This window comes from Lytechinus variegatus, chromosome 3 (genome assembly GCF_018143015.1).
Source record: "Lytechinus variegatus isolate NC3 chromosome 3, Lvar_3.0, whole genome shotgun sequence".
In the NCBI taxonomy this organism is placed as follows: Eukaryota; Metazoa; Echinodermata; class Echinoidea; order Temnopleuroida; family Toxopneustidae; genus Lytechinus; species Lytechinus variegatus.
In genome coordinates, this window is record NC_054742.1 from 32608866 (window position 1) to 32631308 (window position 22443).

At 33.8% G+C, this 22443-nt stretch overlaps 1 protein-coding gene across 1 annotated transcript in view; it reads left to right on the forward strand.

The window, feature by feature from the left end:
- The first annotated feature begins 1080 nt into the window (after positions 1-1080).
- LOC121410805 (dynactin subunit 6-like) overlaps positions 1081-22443 on the forward strand; it is a 42267-nt gene continuing 20904 nt past the window's right edge. Inside the window, exons 1-6 of the mRNA XM_041603118.1 lie at positions 1081-1187; positions 5593-5657; positions 6757-6862; positions 9353-9423; positions 9892-9939; positions 15124-15266. Of these exons, the coding sequence (XP_041459052.1) occupies positions 1153-1187; positions 5593-5657; positions 6757-6862; positions 9353-9423; positions 9892-9939; positions 15124-15266 (468 nt within the window). The 5' untranslated portion in view covers positions 1081-1152. The remainder of the gene's footprint in view (positions 1188-5592; positions 5658-6756; positions 6863-9352; positions 9424-9891; positions 9940-15123; positions 15267-22443) is intronic.

A 22443-nucleotide genomic window follows, 5' to 3' on the forward strand; every position in this document is an offset into this window, starting at 1 on the left:
CTTTATGCCAGTGGCAATATGCCTCCGTGCATTGGCGGCGGAAGCCAAAAATTTTAGGGGGGACCATCAAAATTTTTTTGACAAGCAAAAAAAAAGGGTTATCAACCAAAAATTTTAGGGAGGGAGACGCAGGAAACAAAATTGACAAGTAAAAAAAAAGTTATCAAAAAAAAAAGTAGGAGGGGACACGTCACCCGTCCCCCCGCCTATGCCTCCGTGCCCCCACCCTAAGTTTCTGGCCACTGCTGTTATTTTCTGTTTCTCCAGTCTACATCCCAATGTCTTGTGAGCTTCTGCCATGCATGGGGGGGGGGTACTCGACCCAAAAAAGTAGTAGGTATATGTGCGGCTCATTGTAGCAGATCAATACGGCCGGAACGGCGTAACGGACAATATGCGTAGCTTTGGAGCGAATTTTTTTTCTCGATAAGAAGAAAATGCTATGCTTTGGAGCGGCTTTCTTTGATTTTTTTTCTCCGAATAAGACAAAAATGCTATGCCTTGGAACGGAGAATTGAGCGCAAAAATGGGGGTCCCCTCTGTGGCACATACCCTCGAGTGCCCCCCTCCCACCGGGAGGGAGGGAGGGGGTTGTAAGATATAGATCTTCTTGGGGAATTTTTTTTTGAAGGAATTGATACTGAACAAAATAGTGAGCAAACAAACACATCACCATAGGCGGCGGAACTTCGCGGGGGGGGGGACAGGTCCCCAAAAAAATTTGAGGTGGGCTTCCGCCGCCAATGCACATCACCCCGGAAAAGGTAGAAGAGAAAAGGATGCGGGGTAGGGCCAGCGGCAGCGGCGCACCTAGGATTTTCCAAAAGGGGGCAAATTTTGTTGAGGATATATTTCGTCCGCTAAAATATTTGAGAAGCAAAAAAAAAAATCAAGCTAGATAAAAAAAGGGGCGTCTGTCTGTTTTTATTGCATTTTTACATTACACTTTTGTTTCTCAAAAGGGGGGCCCCGTCCCCTGGATCAGTTGTGACTTGTCAGGGGGCAAACAACTCATGGGGGGGAGTCTGCCCCCCCCCCCTTTGGTACGCTAGTGGGTAGGGGTACGGGGGTGGGGCTGAGGATATTTCGCACGGCGCGGCCCGAGCTAGCACTTGCGAGTGCAGTGAAATATCGGGTATCGGGTTGGCAATCATGTCGGCGACTACCGGAACAATCCCTCGACCGAGGTAAATAATATTGAGTAATTAATTAATTGAATTTACGAAGGTTGCTTTCTGGAAGATGTTGTGATGAGTGATGTATTCGAATAACTTTACTTAAAACTGGTATAAACTGTGAGAACGTGCTGTGCATTTAAGTTGAACGTTAGTACGTAGTTCAGTCCCACATGTATTATTCCGTGTGGGGCTTAACAATCATAGTAGGCCATAGACATAGTCGTAGCCCGGGGGGGGGGGGCACTCGACCAAAAAAGTGGTAGGGGTGTGCCGCGGGCGAGACAAAAAACGGGGGCCTTGAAGCGGGCTTAATGTAAAAAGGAGAGTCCTTGGAACGGGCTTCTGAACTACAATTTTGTGAAAACGGGGGTCTTTGGAACGGATCGCCAGCGTGTGAGCTGAGTACGTGAGTATGCACCTAGCCTCCGCCGGGTGCGCTCACGCAGAGACGATGGTCTGACAGCGCTCGGCGGCCACTTTTCACCAAAATTGCAGCAGATCAATGCGACCGGAACGGCGTAACGAAAAATATGCGAAGCTTTGGAGCGGATTTCTTCTTTTTTCTCGATAAGAACAAAATGCTATGCCTTGGAGCGGCTTTCTTTGTTTTTTTTTCTCAATAAGACAAAAATGCTATGCCTTGGAACGAAAATTTGGGTGTGAAAATGGGGGTCCCCTCCGCGGCACATACCTACTATGCACTATATACTGAGTGCCCCCCCCCCCCCCCCGGGGTCAGACTTATAGACATAGGCAGGCCAATTATAAACTTAGACCAAAAGCTTCAGTCTCTGTATTTTGGTTGTTTTGCTGAACTGCGTTGGCTCCACTCACCAGTACATAGACTGAAGAGTTGTTGGCCTGTACATACAGACAACGTAGCAGTAACGTTAGATCTAACATTAGGCGGAAACCCACTTGTTCACTGCTACCACCCTGCCTGTGGGGAATCTACTGGTAGGACTATGGTATGCCGATGTTGTACAGAGCACACACTTTAAAAAATCATTAAAATATCGCTTTTGTGACCAAAATTACTAATTTCCATACAGTTGCAATTTATTTTTCATTAGTAACTTGGGAATAATTTTTGTATTCACCAGAGTGCTTTTTTTGTACGCCCTCTATTGGTGGAAAGTAATATGGCAAGAAAATTTTCATTTTTTGATCTCTATTTTTAACTAAGAAAAAAATAATTTAAAAAATCAAATTTAATTAAGAGTCAAGTTGTATGAATAATAGGTGTATTGGAAACTGTCAGTGTAAAAAAATCAAGCATTTGCCCCAAAGAAAAAGAGAAAATAAGCCAAACATTGCCACCCTTATTTTGCCACACATGGAGATATAAGTGAGAACAAGGTTATATCATAACCTTGTTCTTGAATGAGTGCGGAAACCTTATTTTCGGATTGTTTGTTTTTACATAAAATGTCACATAAAAAAAGTACATCAAATTTCCCCAAAAATATAGAAAATTCAAAAATATAACTTAGACCGCAGTTACCGCTAATTCATTTCAAATGTTGATAAAAACATAGTCGTTACTTTCGTTGGTCAACGTAAGTTGTAATCTTGGATTACGTCATCATACCAGTCACTATTATGATATAACCTTGTTCTCAGTTACATCTCCATGTGTAGCAAAATAAAGGGTAGCAATTTTGGCTTATTTTCTCTTCTATGGGACAAATGCTTGATTTTCTTACACTGTTAGTTTCCAATACATCTATTCAACATAATAAAATAATTTTTTCTTAAATTAAAAATAAAGATTGAAAAATAAAAATTTTCTTGCCATATTACTTTCCACCAATAGAGGGTGTACACAAAAATATGCCCCAAATTAAAGTTTTTGAGCGCTCTGGTAAATACAAAAATTATTCCCAAGTTACTAATGAAAAATAAATTGCAACTGTATCAAAATTAGTAATTTTGGTCACAAAAGTGATATTTTAATGATTTTTTTTTAAAGTGTGTGCTATGTACAGCATTGGCATACCATAGTCCTACCTGTAGATTCCCCACAGGCAGGATGGTTGCAGTGAACAAGTGCACTATATCGTGATTTGTGCCGCTGCTTGTAAATGTGCATGTGTTTGGAACTTGTTGCTCCCATTGATTGGCCAGGATATTGAAAATTCTAATCGGAAAGCCTTGATAAAAGCACAACTCGTTGGAGGTAGAGGGCAGCAACATATGGCTGCCATTTTTTCCTCTAATAAATAGATCATCGAATAAATCAGAGGTAACATATATTTTCAACATTTTCTTGCAATATGTATAGTTTTATAAAGGAAGATTCTAACGATAATAGTTGGATTTCGTTCAAGATAATATAATGTAGGCATGTGACCAAAAAATAAAAATCATGGAATTACATTGTAACCTAGTCCATTGGAAAGGGCTGAAAAAAACCCATTTAAAATGGTATATTAACCATTACTCTGGGCCAAATAGTAAGAGAGTTATGATTTTGAATATTAAAAATATCTGATTTAATTATCGCCATTGTCTTACCGTTGCAACCATTCAAATGGCTTGCAAATGTGTCACCGACCGTGACCAAAAAAATGTTTTTTACAAAATTATACAAATTATTCATTTTACTCTATAAAACAGTAAAAACAGGTGATGAGAAAGGATATCAATATTTGTCTTAATTGATCAATGTATTAAATATTTAATTAGTAATAATTAATTAGTAAATTGATGTTAATTGTTCATAAACTCATTACCGAACATATACAAACTTATATAATTTCCTTATTGTTTGGAATTTTTACCGGAACTTCTGCAACAACACATCTTCTAAATTAAACTTTCAGAATGATAAAACGTTGAATACTTACAGAAAGATCTCAGTATTGTAGTATTTGATAAATGTATCGATTAGTAATTATCAATTAGCAAATTAATTAGTTATCTATTCAAATCTCACTGCTGCCAAAAAAAAAAATCCTGATTTGTTATATTTAAGTTTGCCTAAATAACTGATAAATGACATCCCAATTATCTTACAACAAAAGAATGAATATTCATCAAAGGATGTAATAACTAATAATATAAATATAAACAAGTAGACTCTTGATCTCAAAAGCAAATAATAATTCAATCAATGCGATGCACAAACTGCTAGCATAACCCCTCTGAGCCAGTGCACCCATGCCAGGGCTCCCGGCAACACTGCACTCATCATGATGGTTGCATAGCACGCAACTCTTGCGGCAGTTTGCTATTTCTGACAATCAATTTTTAGGAAGTAAAAAGTGAATGATGGGATGTTTAGATTCAATTTATATTCACCACACACCAAGAAAAATATATGAACAAGCTGTTAAAATAGGTGTAAAAACTGTCAAAACTTACCTTCAGGGCCGGTCACGATGGTAAAGACAACATTAGACTTTCACATAAGTCAAATCCAACTTCCATGCGTCCGATCTTCAAAATTTGACATCGAGGCAAAGGGGATTTTTCTCAGCTACGTCATCAGTGAAAATAAGCCAAATTGGCGAGAAACCGCCAAATCTAGACCCATTTAAATGCACCCCTTACAGAGCAACCCAAACTCGTTCTGAAACCGCTGCCGGTGCTGCGGTATTGAGATCACATCGCACGATACTCACATACCTATATAATGTAATTTAGAATTTAAATAAAAAATCATAAAGATGAGCAAGCAAATGCTTTTGCTATTAAGTTCAAGCAATCGCTAACTGACTGCTAGTATTTCCTTGACAATTAAGCTATTGCTAAAAAGTGTATGCATAAAGGGCACATTTTTCTTGTGCGTTTAAGAAGCTTGAGCGTTTGCTTCATCAGGGCGTTTGCGCTTTGAGAGAACTTGATGGTGTACAGTAGCCTACATGAATGTGTTTTCTTCGTAGTAGGTGCAAACCAACTGTCAAATACATAAATTTATTTGAAAGAAACAAGTTAGTTTGACGCCATGTCCAAGGAAAAGATGTTTAATGAAAGAAGCAGTAATTTGCACACTTCCCCCTCCTTTGCCTTCGAGTCCTGCCTTTTCTGTGAGTTGTGTTCTCACCAGCATGATGTGGTCTGCTAGCAATTACTTTCTGAAGGCAAGAACAGGGTTTAAACAAAAGCATGGGGTTATTTATGGGTACAAAATAAAGCAATGCTGAGGCATGATCTTTTCCTTGGCTAACACTTACTTGTGGTTAAAGCAAATGCTTACCAGCAATTGCTACTTTTTTTGCATCTGACCCAATGTCTGGAAATTGAAGTACCGTACATAGATCTATAGCAGTACAGTGTTTGGGGAAAATGAGAATCCTTCTAATTCTTGTGGCTACGCTTCCTACATAAAAATGGCTGTGTGTTTGATTCAACCTGAATATATTTTGAGTGTTACATTTAAAAATGAATGATTTATTTTGATTTTTTTTAGTATTAAGATTGGAGCAGGAGCGGTAGTGTGTGTAGAAGCAGAACTGAGAGGAGATATTACTATTGGTGAGCACTGCAACATACAATATACCTTATTGTTATAATTTTGAACCTTATACAAGTATGTTAAATGAATAATTTGGGAAAATCTAAATAGTTATTAAAACGTATATCTTCCTAAAGATTTAAGAAATCAAAAGGTTTGAATGGGCATCATGACATACTTGAATATTATGAAAAAAAATTAGAGGAATATTTGTACAGCACTGTTTATAAATTTATTACATTTTGAAACGATACTAGTTCTAATCGCTAGAGGGTATTCATTTGTCTCGCAATCTACTATGGTCAACAAGGAAATTCGTGATCACTCTCGAAAAAAGTGTTCACTAGCTTACAAGTTCACGAGCTTTCGAGTGCCGCTGCAACTCTTTATCAAGTGAACTTGTAAGCTAGTGAACACTTTTTGCGAGAGTGATCACGAATTTCCTAGAAAGCCAGTGAACACTTTTTGCGAGAGTGATCACAAATTTCCTTGTTGACCATAGTAGATTGCGAGACAAATGAATACCCTCTAGCGATTATTTCAATCCGCAATAATGAACCTATTTAGTATTATTGATATTAGTTCTTATGTGTAAATTGAATTTGCACCTTTCGGGCTGCCATTACTTAATCTGATTTCCTGTTGAAAATTTGAGAGGAAACTTATCCAGCTTTAATATCCAACACCAGCCAAAGATCAACTGGAGATACCTATCAACCCCCCAAAAAAACAAGAAAAAATAAATCCTCCATACTTATAGTGCAAGCCAATGCCTCGATGGCTTAATACTACCGGTACTAATTGCTATTCATATATTGTAGAAATAGCATGCAATATTCCTGCCTACTTATCTTCTGATTATTGGAATCACTAATTTTTACTGGCTAAACTTTTAACTACTTTATTATCCAGTTATATTTTTGCCTCCGAAGAAGATTCTGCTAGGATCGAAAGCTTAGGCCCCTTTTGACTCTCTAGTTATATTTTTCAATATTAAGTCCTTGTAATTGATTCAAGTCAACTCTAAGTGTCGATGATAGAATAACATTTTTTTTATATTGAGTAATTAGACCAATTCTTTCATATTTTATGGGGTTTATTATTCTTTTTACTGTCCAGGTCCAAGAACTGTTATCCATCCCCGAGCCAGGATAATTGCAGAAGCAGGCCCTATTGTCATAGGAGAGAGCAATTTAGTAGAAGACCAAGTAGTCATCATCAATAGGTGAATCATCTTTTGAAAAAAAGAAAGGAAGAAATTTCTGTGCTGTATCTTCAAAAAGGGTTTAGTAAAGTATTTTTGTAATGAATTGTAAAAAAAAATAATCATAGAACCATTTGAAGGTGAATCCAAATATGTCATGTGGCAAGCTATCGTAATTGTAAAAAAAAAAAAAAAAAAAATAGAAACATGTTAACCTTCACATTGAGATGCAGGAGAAGAAGTTTGAATAGATGAATATTCAGTTTTATGAGTTAACACTCTTCATCTTTTGGGTGTCATCTGTTCCTCATGTTCTATCCCCAAAATACTTAAAAGTGACACTGAAATAAAACAGCTTTAATAATGCAAGCCTGAAGAAATGTTCATGTGGCAACTTATTGTAATCATAAAGGTGTAAAAGTGATCTCTGAACTTTTCTGAAGTTGCTACATGTATGAATGGTTTGAAGAAGTCTTTGGTAAGGAATCGCAAGAGAAGAAAATCACCAAATGGCTGTAAACATACCGTGGTACTCAAAAAGTTAGTGAACCCTACCTGAAAATGAGCATAATTAAAGTGATCAAATTCTGCTATGTTTAAGATATTCAGTTGTGAAGTCAGGCGATAAAATATTACATGCAATAAAGTTTTTTTCTCTGGGCTTTCCTAGCATTGTTGTTGTTGTCTACATTCAACACTCAGCATGAAGGACTGTATTTTGTGATGGGATTCACTAATTTATGAACACGACTGTATACATGTATACGATTTAGTATCAGTTTCCATAAATACATTTGATCAATCTTTTTCATCAATCAATGCATTTATTTCTGTAGTGGTTACATTGCAGGTTCATACCCAGTGGGTGGGGGCATTGAGGGGCAGCACCCTCTACAGATAATTCAACAAAACCTTTTTTTCTGATTCATTAATTATTATACTTTTCCAGTTTTCCCCTGCATCCTTTCAGTAGCCCACTTTGTCCGCTTACCACGACCATGATGATTCAAACATTTCTCATCAGCAAATATTGAGCTTCAGGAATAATCTTTTTTAGTTTTTATAAAGTAATATACATGTGCTTGAAAGTGTCCGCATTTCACAGGGGAGCACATTCCCTCCCCATTACCTGCACCATACATTTCCAAATGTCTTCCACTACTTTGCCCCTCACTAATTATCTGATAATTTTATTTTTTTGCAAGCAGATGCAAGAGTAAACTTGGTGTATTAGTGTGATATAAGCCATTTCTGTTCTTTTAAATTTTGTGAGAGGGTTAATAATATCCCCCCATTGCTCCCATCCCTGTGCAGCCATCTTCTCTTTTTCTTTGGGCATTCAATATAGCTTTCTTTTTTAAAACACTAGTCAATCAGTCTTTTAGTATACACAAAACATATATTGAATTGGTGTATTGGTAGCCCATGCTGCATCTTCCACTTGGTCAAAACTCCTGCACTTCATGTTGAGGGTAAAGTTTTCTTTCAAGTCACTTATATTGTTTCCATGACATTTGCTCTGCTGTAAATTCCACACACTAATGAAATGATCAAATTCAACACAGGATTTAACAATATACCCAATCCTAAATCTAACATAAAACCCTATTGCAACCCAACCCTAACCCTACATGTTAGACAAAATAAAGCCCGGAGCAATTGTTGCCCGAGCAACTGTTGTGTCACCCTTAAATCACACAAAATTAAATTTAGTGAGAGTCAATAAAGGAACCATAGAGAGCAGTTCTTTTGCCTGAAATTTAAAGGGGTACTCCAGGCTGAAAATATATGAATTGAACAGATAAAAGAAAAATAAGACAACAAATACTGAAAATTCCATCAAAATCAAACGAGGAATAGCAACATTATGATGTTTTAAAGATTTTCATAATTTCAGTGAAACAGTTCTATGTATGTGTTCATTAAAAGACAATGATCAAATTGATGATATCATATCCCCACTTGTTTTTTTTTTGTATTTTTTTTGTAGGAAATTATGTTTACTCAGATTTGTCCTCCAAGAATTAAAAAAAAAATGGATTGACAACTGATTCAATGCATCAGATATTCATTGCTGCAACTTAGTTTTCTTATATGGGAGACATATCATACCCACATGTATGAAAATATGACATAACTATGACTTATGTAATAACATAAGAAAAAGGAAAGTGAGGGCATGATGTTATCAGCCCACCTTATGAATATTCATGACAAGGTGCATTTAACTTTTTTCATTAAAAAATTAAGCTCAATAACTTTATTGCATTTTGCTTTAGTGAATAATTATTTTAAGCCCAGAGTACCCCTAATAGTGGAGAGAACACAACATCCATCCCTGCATATCCCTAGGCATTTTGCACACTAAGCATGCTCACTACTTCCCCTTTAAAAGGGATATCCTCACTATGAACATGTTGAGTGAATAAGTACTGTGATCAGTACTTTCAATGTTTTTTTTTTCCCATTACTATTATCAATGCAATTTTTATTTTTGCTTGTCTATTTCAGAAAGCAGCCAGGGCAAGAGGCACCTGTCACCATGACGATAGGAGCAAACAATGTCTTTGAAGTCGGCTCACGTATCCTCAATCTTAAAGATTTTTTTAAATATTGCCATTTAATCCTACTCCCCTGTAATTAACGATATGAAACCTCATTGAGAACAATGAAATTAACCTGTTTTCTCACTAGATTGTTGATTCCATTTAATAGTTTTTGTAATGGTTAATTTCTCTGTTGAAACAGATATCATCGAAAGATGGTACATGGGTTTGCATGATTATGAGACTTGAACTCCCTCCCTCTGTAGATTTATTTTGTTTAAATATTTCAATGACAAAGAATCTGAAACCAACAATGATACCTATTCATGTATTTCAATAATAGAAAATACCTAAGAAATTATAATTATTTTCAAGTAAAATAATGCATGAGCTGACCCCAGCTGACTAGCTTTAATACTTCATATATCGACGTATTATCTTGGTATGTTTGGCATAAATTGACTATTTGTTTATATTCCTTAATGCATACATTTATTTTAACAGGGTCTGAAGCAATTCGTGTTGGTAACAATAATGTTGTAGAATCAAAAGGTATGTTACAGACATTTTTTTCATTTGAAACACTTATATAGGAAGAGGGAGACATTTAACCAGTAAGAGCTGCATGTTAGATGTGAAGTAGTGTGGAAAAAGAGTAAATGAAAAATTAAAAGGCAGAAATACACTCTCACTCTGACAGATGATTGAAGTACCTCTTTGTTTTTTTTGCCATATGCTTGTATTCAAATTTGTTTGTGTACACCCCTCAATATTTTATGTGATTAATTTGCATTTCAAAAAGTTTCTCTGACATTTCATAATTTGTTTTCTTTAAAGTCTTGCACAAAAGACAAAATTCGCCAGAATCGGGACCATGTTTCCAAAGTTACACAATTTTCAAGAAAGTGTCAAGCCAAAAATGCTCAAAAACACATGTGATTTCATTACCAAATGTGTTTTCAGCTAAAATTCATAATTGTGTGATTAATTTTGTTTTTACTGGTCAAACTTCTTTAGATTTATGCACTTAATGCTTGTAATAATGTCACCGATAAAAGTCATTAGAAAAGTTGATAGATTCAATTTCAATTCAATTCAATTTCAATTTATTTTCTCATAAAAATCCATACAAAAACACAACATATACAAAGCATCGTATTAACAAAATAGAAAAACAACAACAACAAATAGAAATAAACATTGGATTGAATATGAGAGGGACAGCAAGAAAGGAACGAGCCTTGTGATTAGCTGACCCTATAACATAATAATCATACAAAGACTTTAATAACAAAGAAAAAAAATCACTAAACTACAACATAAAGGGGGGGGGGTTGCCTAATATGCCTAAATTAAATTTATACAAACAAACTTTATGAATAACTATTTAAAATAATTTGCCTTGATTTTGACTTAAAAACATTTAATGAAACTGATTGCCTGATATCTACAGAAACAGAATTCCAGAGTTGTGGTCCTTGAAATAAAATTGAGTTTTTAAAAGATGAGAGTCTTGGCTTAGGTAGATGAAAATCCTTTGCATTTCTTGTGTTGTATCCATGGAAATCACTATTGAACTTAAAAAATGTTTTGATATAATCTGGCAAGAGGTTATTGTTACATAAATACATAAATATAAGAATTTGAAATGCATGAATATCATAAAATTTTAATACATTCAATTCGACAAATAGAGGATTCGTATGGGCAAGATAAGGAGCATGAGACATAATTCTTATTGCACGTTTTTGTAAAATATATAATCTATAAATGTGAATGCTACTTGCACTTCCCTAGGCTAGAATACCATAATTGAGGTATGGATATATAATAGCATAATACATCAGTTTTAATATCTCCTTGGGAAATGATCTTAATCTATACATAATCCCTATATTTTTGGCAAGCTTATTGCACAGATTATCAATATGATTTTTCCATGTAAACTTATTATCTATTGTTATTCCTAAAAATTTTACTGACGATACACACTTAATATCTGTATTGCACATTCTAATTGAAAGACTATCTGGTAAACATAAATTACTAAATATCATATAATTGGTTTTGGCAAGATTAATTATCATTCTGTTTGCATAAAACCACTCAGATATTAATTCAAGTTCAGAATTGAATAAATTGTGTAAAACATGATAGTTTGTGTGAGATAAAAACAGACTAGTGTCGTCAGCAAACATAATACAATGTAACAAGTTGGATACTTTACTAAGATCATTAATAAAGAGGAGAAACAACAGCGGTCCTAAAATAGAACCTTGAGGAACCCCACATGAGATAATCTGAAGCTGTGATTTGCATTTGGATATTTCAACATATTGTTTTCTGTTAGATAGATAACTTTTAAATAATTTAAGTACATTACCTCTTATGCCATACAATTCGAGTTTTTTCAATAAAATAGCGTGATCAACTGTATCGAAAGCCTTTTTCAAATCTAAAAACATTGCTATCAAATATTTCTTATCATCAAGTGCGTTGGTAACAGTATGGACAAAATCAATAAGAGCCGAAGATGTTGAATGACCAGCACGAAAACCGTATTGATGGAGAGATAATATATTGCACTTGTTAATAAAATCAAATAATCTATTATATATACACTTTTCTAAAATCTTAGAAAAAATTGGCAAGACTGATATGGGTCTGTAATTTGAAACGTTTTCACTTGGACCATTTTTATATACAGGAACAACACGAGCAATCTTTAATTCATCGGGAAATATACCGAGATCTAAATATTGATTGAATATTGCACAAAGGGGTTGACATAAAATATGTATTGATTTTTTTATAACCTTGATACTTATATCATCATACCCAGGACTGCAATCACTTTTTATGTTTGACACAATATCAATTATCTCAGTACAAGTGATTGGTTTGAAAAAACAAGTCCTTGGATTTCTATCCAAATATCTACAAAAATTCAAATTTAAATTATTACCCTGATCAACAGGAAAATTCATTTCAGTTACAATATTGATAAAATATTCATTGAATACATTACAAATATCAGAGGTATCATATAATACTTGATTATTACATTTCAAAAAATCAATATTGCAATTTTTATTTGCACGACCCATTGCACAATTAACAGTATTCCAAGTTTTTTTCATATTTCCTTTGGAATTTGCAAAACTTTCCAAGAAATAATGTTTTTTAGCTTCTTTAATCATATTACTGACTTTATTTCTACATTTTCTGTACACTTCTTTTCGATATGGTGATGGATTTTTTAGATAAAGTCGATATAAACGACATTTTTTCTTTGACAACTTTCGAATATCAAAATTAATCCATGGTTTATTCTTTTTAGGTTTTTTCTTCAAATATTCCAAGGGGAAACATGAATTATATACATTTAAAAACTTACCTAAAAATTGCACGTAATTTGCATTTGGATTATTATTGTGGCAAGACCAAATGACCATTAGAAGAGATCTTAAAAACACTTAATACTATTGTCATTGATTATTCGAAGCGGTTTATCCAAATTTTGCTGTGTGTTGATGTCGTTCCAGCTAATAGAGTATACAGGTAAATGATCACTGATGTCAGTTATTAGTATTCCCGATTCAACTTTGTCTGCATGTATATCATTGGTGATTATATTATCAAGTAAAGAGATTGTGTCATCCGTGATTCTGGTAGGATGGTCAATCAATGGATACATATGATGTGATAATAATAAATTAATGAAATTATCAACATATTGCACTTTACCCACATTTAATAAATTGATATTGTAATCACCTAATAAATAAACTATTTTATTTTCATTATTTACAATACTTAAAACATTTGAGCATCTCTCAAAAAAATCATCAATTGACTGATCTGGGGGCCTATAGATTGAACCAACAATAATACCAGAATTATTATTGACGATTTCCACAAATACACTTTCGATACAACTATCATTGTGTTCTACGTCGGAGCGTCTTATGTATTGCACACTATTATTTACAAAAATTCCAACTCCTCCCCCTCTTCTTGATAAACGGCTAACACCTTCAAAACTATATCCATCTATATTACACAAAGGGTGTATAGTGTGCTCCCGGAACCAGGTTTCCGTGACACAAATTACTGTAGGTTTAAGTTTCACACTGTTTAAAAATAAAATTATATTATCAAAATTATTGAGTAGACTTCTTGAATTCAAGTGGATACATGAAAAGGGATTTGTAGATTTTGCTCTACTCTCAATGTATGTGTTAAACTCATCAGGAGTGAAATATTTCTTACAAGGAGAAAATTCAAAATTATCAAGCGATAGAAATTCATGCAAGATGTTTAAGTCATGGTTGCAATTGTTTAGGCATTCTCTAAAAAAATTACACGTAGACATTTAACAACAACAAACAAAAAAATAAATAAAAAACATCAATATTCATAAAAGTACATTAGAATGTGAAAAAAGGCAATAGATGAAAAGGTAAAAGACATGTAAAACATAAGAAATTACAAAAACAATAGAAATTAATTTTGATAACCTTTTTTTTATAAGTGAATTTGTTAAGAACCATTGAAAAACTATCTAGGAAAAAAAATCAGTGCATTTGGGCATTCATGAAGATGAAAATAAACTATTTAACTCTTTTATGCATTTCCCATTCAATTTGTATGTGATGTCTCATGTACAAGGCAATTGTCCCATACTTGAGCACTTATGAATTAGTTATAAAATAAAAGTAATTAGATTTCAACACCTCGTTTTGTTTTTCAGAATCCAACTTGGTAATATAAAGAATTAGAACATCTAAAAATATGATTGGTCAATGTTTGATATTCAAAGAAAAACAAAAAAGTACTCAAATCCTTACGTAACGGGCACATGGTTCAAGAAAACAGTATAATTTGCATGATTAATGAGCTGAACTTGTCTTATCATATTGCAAATTAAACCAGACCTTAGTGGGTCCATATCTATAAAGGAATTAGTTTATAAAATATTTGAAACTGACTTTAGGTGAAGTGTCCCATACATAAGGTGCTATTTCAAATTATGCAAATGAAGCATCCATTTTTGCATGAATTTGCATAACTCCGCATTACTGGAAGTAGATTTTTTAAAACTCTTTGACTACAATATAACAATTGTTTTTACATGAAGTCAAGATGAATTTTGTTTACCTTGGACTTGCCCTACATAATCACCATGGTTACCACTATCATTATCATCACTAACCATCAACACTACCCATACTTAATCTGTCTTCATCATCTTTAATACTTAAATCATCATCATCGTCGTCATTATTATCTTTACCTCTACCACACCAACATTATTATCATCACCATTACCACCCACCGCCATCATCATCATTGCTCTACTATTACAGTTATGAAATAAACAAGCCTTTTGTTTATGGATCAATATTTCACTGGGTGAATAAGATTTTCTTCCATTAATAATTCTCTTATTTACAAGTTTGAATTTTTTCATGTGTAACACAACCATTGCTTAATATACAAAATTGATAGTGTACATATAACCTTCTCAGCGAATACAGTTTATACACAGACTCTGTTTCCCAAAACTTGATATTGGTAATAAACATGATGTAAAATTGTTCTTGAAAACTCAGTACCAACATATTGGTTTCTTCAATAATGGCATGTAATAAACTTGCCATTGTTAACAAAATTTCTTGAAACTTCAATCTGTTGCTTTTATGAGAACCCACATACTTGTGTTATATTTTGCAGCTTTTATTGGGAGAGATACCGAGATGAGCAATGGTTGTGTTATAGGAGCCTTCTGCAATATCACCAGCCATGAGAGACTACCAGAACACACTGTCATCTTTGGTGATGACTGCAGAAGAAGATTACAGGCTGATAAACCACAGGTATGATGGGTATGGTGGATGAATATTAGATAGGATGATACATTTAATCGGTTTAAAAGGAATAGGATTTGGAGAGGCAGGAAATTGAGATTTAGAAAATTGAAGAATTTGAAAGAAAAAAAACAATAATCTCTTCATCTTCAAAATTGGGTCTCATACATATTTCCATTAATATTTATTTGGGAGAATGGTAAAAGAAAATCTTCATTTTCAAATTTGTAGCATTTCTTTTTTACCCCTGTAGAATTTCCATTAATATTTATTTGGGAGAATGGTGAAAGAAAATCTTTAATTCTCAAGTTTGTAGCATTTCTTTTTAACTCAATAGAATTAGACGTGTGCTGAAAGAAGAAAATGAGTATGCAAATGTATAGATTGCAATGCTAACATTTTCCTTTTCCTCTTATTTTATATTTTGATTCTTATTTATATGTGTGCAAGCTTTGGGGAGCACTTTGACAAGCACAATTCTCTTTCAGATCATTGACAAAATAAAATGGTGGGAAAGCTACAACATTTTTATCTTGTATATATGCCAGGTTCCAGGTTTTGACAATTCAGTTCATGGTGAAATCATGGCTCTATCAGACCAGACAACATCTTGCTGTCATGACAATTGTGTCAATATTAACAAGATTTTGATGGAATAATTTCAATGATCAATATGGTTAATTGCCAAACATGGTTGCATCAGTTTACATGTAGTCATACTTTTCACACTGAGATTCTTGAGATCAACCTCAGTCATGATGAAAACCATCCTCTGTTTGGCTACAAGTCCCATCAGTGTTCATGCAAATAAGTGAGCTAATTCTAAGTCACGCCAGTGAAATACCCAAATTTACCATTGATGTACCATTGATAACTACATGATATATTTGACTTGTCTGAAGTCTGTTTGCTGAGCATGATCGTTGCATTAACTGCTCTAAATGTGAAGGGTCAAAAATAAACCAAAACAAAGAAATTCCATGATCAACTCCAATGGGTATATTAGGATTATCTTTTACGTGTAGTTCTGCAGGCTTATATTAATCACTCGGATTGCGTGCGCGTGTGAAATCACTTGGGTTTTGGATTTTGGGCATTTTTGGGGGGTCTTCAATTGGACATTGTCGGCAAGTCCGCAAGTGCCTTAAGTAAAATGTACTGGACTACTGTTTTAACATAACAAACAAGCAAATCAGCCATGTGGCTCAACTAACTTAGAATAGATCCAGATGTCTACTGTGTCTTATACGAGGACTCCGAGTGGGAACTTGCCATATCTGCCACATCGATATTATATCGTATCATTTCTATGCATATGCGGACATGCCTGCATGCAATGGCACCAAGGCGGGACTTGGCCGCAGTCAGACATGAGGTTATCGGTAGCATGGAGCAAGCTTACGTGAGTCGAGCAGAGGTAGATCCAACGTTACAGTGCCAGTCAGTCCGCAGCCCGTCCGAAAGTATTTTATTCAGCAGCCTGCATAGCCATCCGTGGTTTAATGCATATACGTAATGAGCTGTGAAGACAAATTTTCTGATCGGCGTTTTAAAATTTGGCTCTTAGAATTGTCCATTTCTCATAAAATTGGTCTTATATTTTATTGATAAAAGGGCCATATCATGTTTTAAGTAACTGGAGACCTAAAAGTTTCCCTTCCTAAATTCTCTTGTGTACCTTTGTGTACCTTTGCAAGTTGCAATAATGATTCCAATTAAACATGTAGGTAGAAATTACCAGTGCTGTAAGACTTTCCAACTCTAATGGGGGCTTGTGCTTCAGTTAGAACTATGGTCAAAAGCAGCAAATATTTTCTAATATGTTTTCTGAACTTTTGTTTAACTTAAACTGTGGTGTAAACTTTGTTTTTAGGGAAGCCAATTATGAAATAAATCTCTACTTGTACGTTAGGCCAACAAACTCTGACATTAAAATCATCACTGATACTTGGCTAAAATTGTATGAAATATGATTAAATACACAGTTAAATCAACATTTCTTACAAACAAGTGTAGTAAATTATAGAGGATCTCAATGTCATTGGAATTGTCTCAATTTTCAAGGTTTATTTGCTTTGCTTGAAGTGTTCATAGCTCAACTGGTATCCCAGCATTCAAGTCAAATGTGCTCAAAGATAAAGATGTAACCCATTTCTGCTATCTGCTAGTCCCTGATTGAAACTTTGATCATCAAGTGGTTCTCCACGCAAAGACTTGTATGGTGCACATTCAGACCCATCTTTTGAGGGTTTGCACAGCAGACTAGCTAGCTACTGCCAGTAGAGGCAATACAATGAATTACATTATATCCTACATAAATTAGATTCTGTATGCAGATTGGTTTAAATAGCATCATGTTACCAAACATATTCTCACTATTTTGCGATGTAGAAAATGAAACGCCCACTGAAGAAAATGTGCTATTCCGTGACGTCAGTGATGGAATAATAGACTATTCCATCATTGATGTCACAAATGCCGCAAGCACTAATACACGTTCCTTGCATTGAGCGCAGCGCGTAGCTAAGCGCTTCAGGAAAAGTAGGTCAGTCAGCGCAGCTGGTTTGGTTCAGATTTAAAAAAAGATGAACTGAAGAACTAGATTATCAAGATCTATTGCTCTATCTTATTAAAGTAGGATATAAAACAAATATACCAGGCCTTTATTCATTATAAAGGGAATTTTTCATCCTCAGTTGTACTGGCCAAATCGAGTTCAACCTGGGATGAATAATTCCCGCTGTACTTACTCAAGGCCTGGTATATTTGTATACTATACTGGCTCATCGTACCTAAATGTCAGCCACATGCTTTACTTGGTTTCAATTTCCCTCTCTCTATCTCTCTGACCTTGTTACACTTTTATTCTGGACAATTTCCCCAGACTTGTCTCCTTGATAATAATAATATCTCATATTTACCCTGGATAGCCACTTCAGCTCTTATGAAGCTTTGGGCCATGCATAACATAATGTTTTATTATTACCCATCTTCTAATATGCTGAGTGCCTAGCTTTATAGCAGAAGGTGACATTCCTATTTTCAAAAGTCTTCAAATTACTTGGCCAAGGATAGAACCCACGACCTCCCATGCATGAGGCAGATGCTCTACCACTGAGCTGCTATACGCTCTACTGAAAATATTGAATTGTCAATTCTTTATTTTCAATTTACTTTTAAATACTCTTTACATTTCGGCAGTATTATAGTTATTATACGTATGGAAGTGAAGGGTTTTCTTATTTTTTGCTGTACATGTAGTTGATTTTTTAAACACATTTGTCAATCTTTTTTTGTAAATATCAAATGTAAATTCTAGCTGTGATAACAATGTCAAAATAAGTTATATTTTTTCATACTCACATATTCAACTACTTTACTTGTCTTGTAATAAACATGTGAATATAATAAATAACAACATTGATAGTTCTCTACCTATATATAAGAATGATGAAAAATATTAATTTTTCTTTCTTAGCACAGAAGAAAGCTTTGCTGACATTAAGGCCTGGAAAAGAATATTAGCAAGAGATAGCAGTCTTATTCTAGGTAATAAATCTTTAAAAAAGCACCCGGGAAACTAGTGTTATGATATACATGTAGCTTGACGTATCTTGTTATCCTGACTAATCTATTTTTGAATAATTACTTATAAAACCCTGGGTTTGGTTTTAAGAAGCAAACAAGAGGATTTTAAGCACTTTTTTACACCACTTATGTTTTTTCCAAAACCAAAGTGTCTGTATATGAATGATTTAGTTGAGTGCTGGCTTATAATGGCTATATTTTTTTTGTAGGAATTTATGATGTGCCGTCAAACAAAATTTTAATGTGCAGAGAAACATCAGTACCGTACTTTGTTCAATACTGCCATCTTGTGGTCATTATGTGTACATTGAATAATCACTTTTCACTATGGAATATTCACTGTTCATATCACATGTGTGAAAGTCTAAGAGTTTTGCCTTATCTGTATGTAGCCTACTGTTTCACCAAATAATCTTCCTCTCTTCAATTTCTTTCCCCACATCATATTTTAAAAATTGGATAGTGACAAAATATTAGAGCTATTTGCATTTCTTTGTTTGATTAAGGCAGAAGATAATTAGATAACTGCCATGTATGTCCATATATTTCTCTGGTTTTCCTTAACAAAGTGATGAAAGTCTAATAATCCCCCCTTTTTTGTATCACATCATAGTCAATATTACTTTAATTATGGTAATGTAGAATCTAACATTGACAAGTCAAAATATGAATTTATGAAATTAAAAAGAATCAAACAGATGATGAGATTAGATCTTCATATGATTATTGATGAAAATTGGTAACAAAATGAAAATCACAATTTCATCAAAATGTTTCAAAGGTCCCTAGAAAATAAAACCTCAGCACATTCATGCATTACTCTGATTGTTTTGTACTATTTTATTTTTTTAAGATGATGGGAATATAATAATGTGTGTTGAGTATGAATGAATATTTTGCTCAGTGTTGTATTCCTTGTCCGATATTTCTATTTAGATCCATTGTTTGTTATATATATATTTTTTTAACATGTCCCTCAGATATTGAATATATTAGTATGAGAATCGTCTTTATTTTTTTATAGTACTAACATCGCAAAAGAGTCTTTTGATATAAAGTAGTTTAAAATGCTTGTAGAATGTCTATATTTCAGAACTCCTCAATACAGAAATTTGCAGGATTGCATTTCCTTAGAAGCAGATCGACTGAAATATCTACAGAAATAGTGGTAATATTCATTTTGATAGTTTAAGGCACGAGTCTCTCATTTGATTCTCATTATGCATTCAAATGGAAAGTGAAGTTGTGAAATGCAACTATGCGTCAATGATTTGAGTTGATTGTGGTAAGGCAACTTGATGTTATGAAAGAATTCTTTTTAACTGTGCCAGATGTAAATGAACATCAAAGTAATGAAAATGGTTTGATTTGAAGTACTCATGGCTGAAGCGATGAAATCTTTATATTTCTTTCCATGACCTTGCATGAGTGATCATGCCTTGTAGAGTGGTGGGTTTTATCCTGTGCATTGTGGATTTGAGGGCCATAATTTTTTCCCTATTAATAATACTCTGTATGATGAGTGCTGAGAAATAATTCTTTGTTTATTTGCTTCCTTTTACGTCTAATACCAGTTCATGTTTCTGTTAAATTTATGGGAGGATAAAAACACCAAAGCTTAATGACTTACACGTCCATTAATAGATGTTTGATGAAAGAATTTTTGCATGAGAAAGTTATTTTGATTTGTTTTTCATATATATGATATAAGTTTTAGACTTTAATTTCAATATCTTTGAAGAGACTTCAGTTTGCTTCTTTTTGCAATATTTTTGAGAGATTGTGATATGTAGAACCCCCCCCCAAAAAAAAAGATAGAGGTGATTATTTGAAAAAAAATGATTATGAAGGCAAGAAAACTGCAAACTACAGTGCGTATCAATAAAAACAGGACAGATTTGAAAAATCTAAGAAAAAATTGTTTCACATTATGTCTATAATTTTGGTGTTAATTGGTGTCATTAGTACTGTCCAGATTAGAAATTATGCACTATAAAATACATTATATGAAAATTGCTTGTTCTTTAATGAAAGGCTGTGAGAATATTATTCTTTCAGATCTAGCAGTAGGGTTAAATTGAACTTTGTTTATAAATGCATATGAGAGTGATGATCTGATTTTATAGATGTAAAAAATTGAGTTTGCCATACATTTCAGATCTGGCAATGACAGAAACAGAGAGTTTGAATGCTTGCAGTTCAGAATACATATTCCATGAGTTTGCTTTTATGGCCTAAATTCCACATATTTTTAAAACTTCACTTCCCTTCACTGTGTATAAAATAATCTTTAAATTTATTAGATTTGATTACTTCTCCACACATTCCCCTTCATTTGATAGTGCTCTTTGTGTAGGTAGTCAATATTTGAACAGACTCCTCCCCCTGCCAGTTTGGTTATTTGTGTTTGAAGGGTGCAATCACCCAAGTTCAGTTTCCCCCAGATAAATTTTACTTGAATGAATGACTACATTTAGGACTATGAGCATGATAGAGACTTTTGTAGTATGATTGAGTTTGATAGTAAAATCATTCTGCTATGACTTGAATTCTTACAAGCAAATGAAATGTGATAAAATATTTTCTAATGGAAATCTTTGCACACCGAAGTATTTTTGAGACACCTCAGTAGGAGCATGCAGAGCAATCGTAGCAAAATTTCTGCTTTTTTAATGAGGAGGTATGGAGAGTTGCTGTTAACAGTTTTATTTTTAAGTTTTGTCTCATAGGCTGAATAATGAAGCCATTCATTGGAGATTGCTAATGAGAAGATTTCAAATTCGTCCTGATATAAGTAGCATGTAATGTTCATTAACATTCTAAATGAACAGTTTTCACAGACCACTTTTATGTGTGTGCTGTGTGTGTTTGTACGTATATTTGATAATTAACTGTAAGAAATGATTTGTTATTGATTATTATTTCAGTGGTTGAAAATTAAACCCTTTGTTTGGTAAATGATCGTAAATCCCCCAGCCCCCCTCCCCCAATAATCTATTCGGTTATTTTATTTTTTATATCAACATGGGGCCTATATGCCCTAATCAATGAATGTAAAAAAACCCCTGATACACTAGTATAATTTGGTCTCATTGTTGAATCCCTACCAAAGCTTTCAAATTGGTTTTTAGCTCTGAACATTTTTATTTTGTGAAGTCAAGCAACCTTCAATGTTTCTTGACATTTTATTTCAATCAAACTTTCTGCTCATTTACTTTCATTTTATTATCATTTTTTCTTTATCAACCAGTGAAACTGCACTTCAAATTTCAAGGATTTTACATGTAAAATAAACCCATATTGTTTGTGAATAGTGACCAACCGAACTTTGGTTTTATTTTAATCCTAAGGATTTATTTGTAAATCACAGAGTATTTGAATTCATATCTTTTCTATATTCAAATTCACAAGGTTTGAATCTAAATAAAATGTTCAGCAAGTCACTATTACATGTAGGCCTAAAAATGTTGTGTTGGATGTGATTTCCTATAGTTAAATATTTCATATTTTTCTGAAAACTATTTTCAGTATTCCTGTACTACTTTAATCTCCATTTATTTTCATCTAACTTCAAAATTTCCCCAACATTGTAATTTAA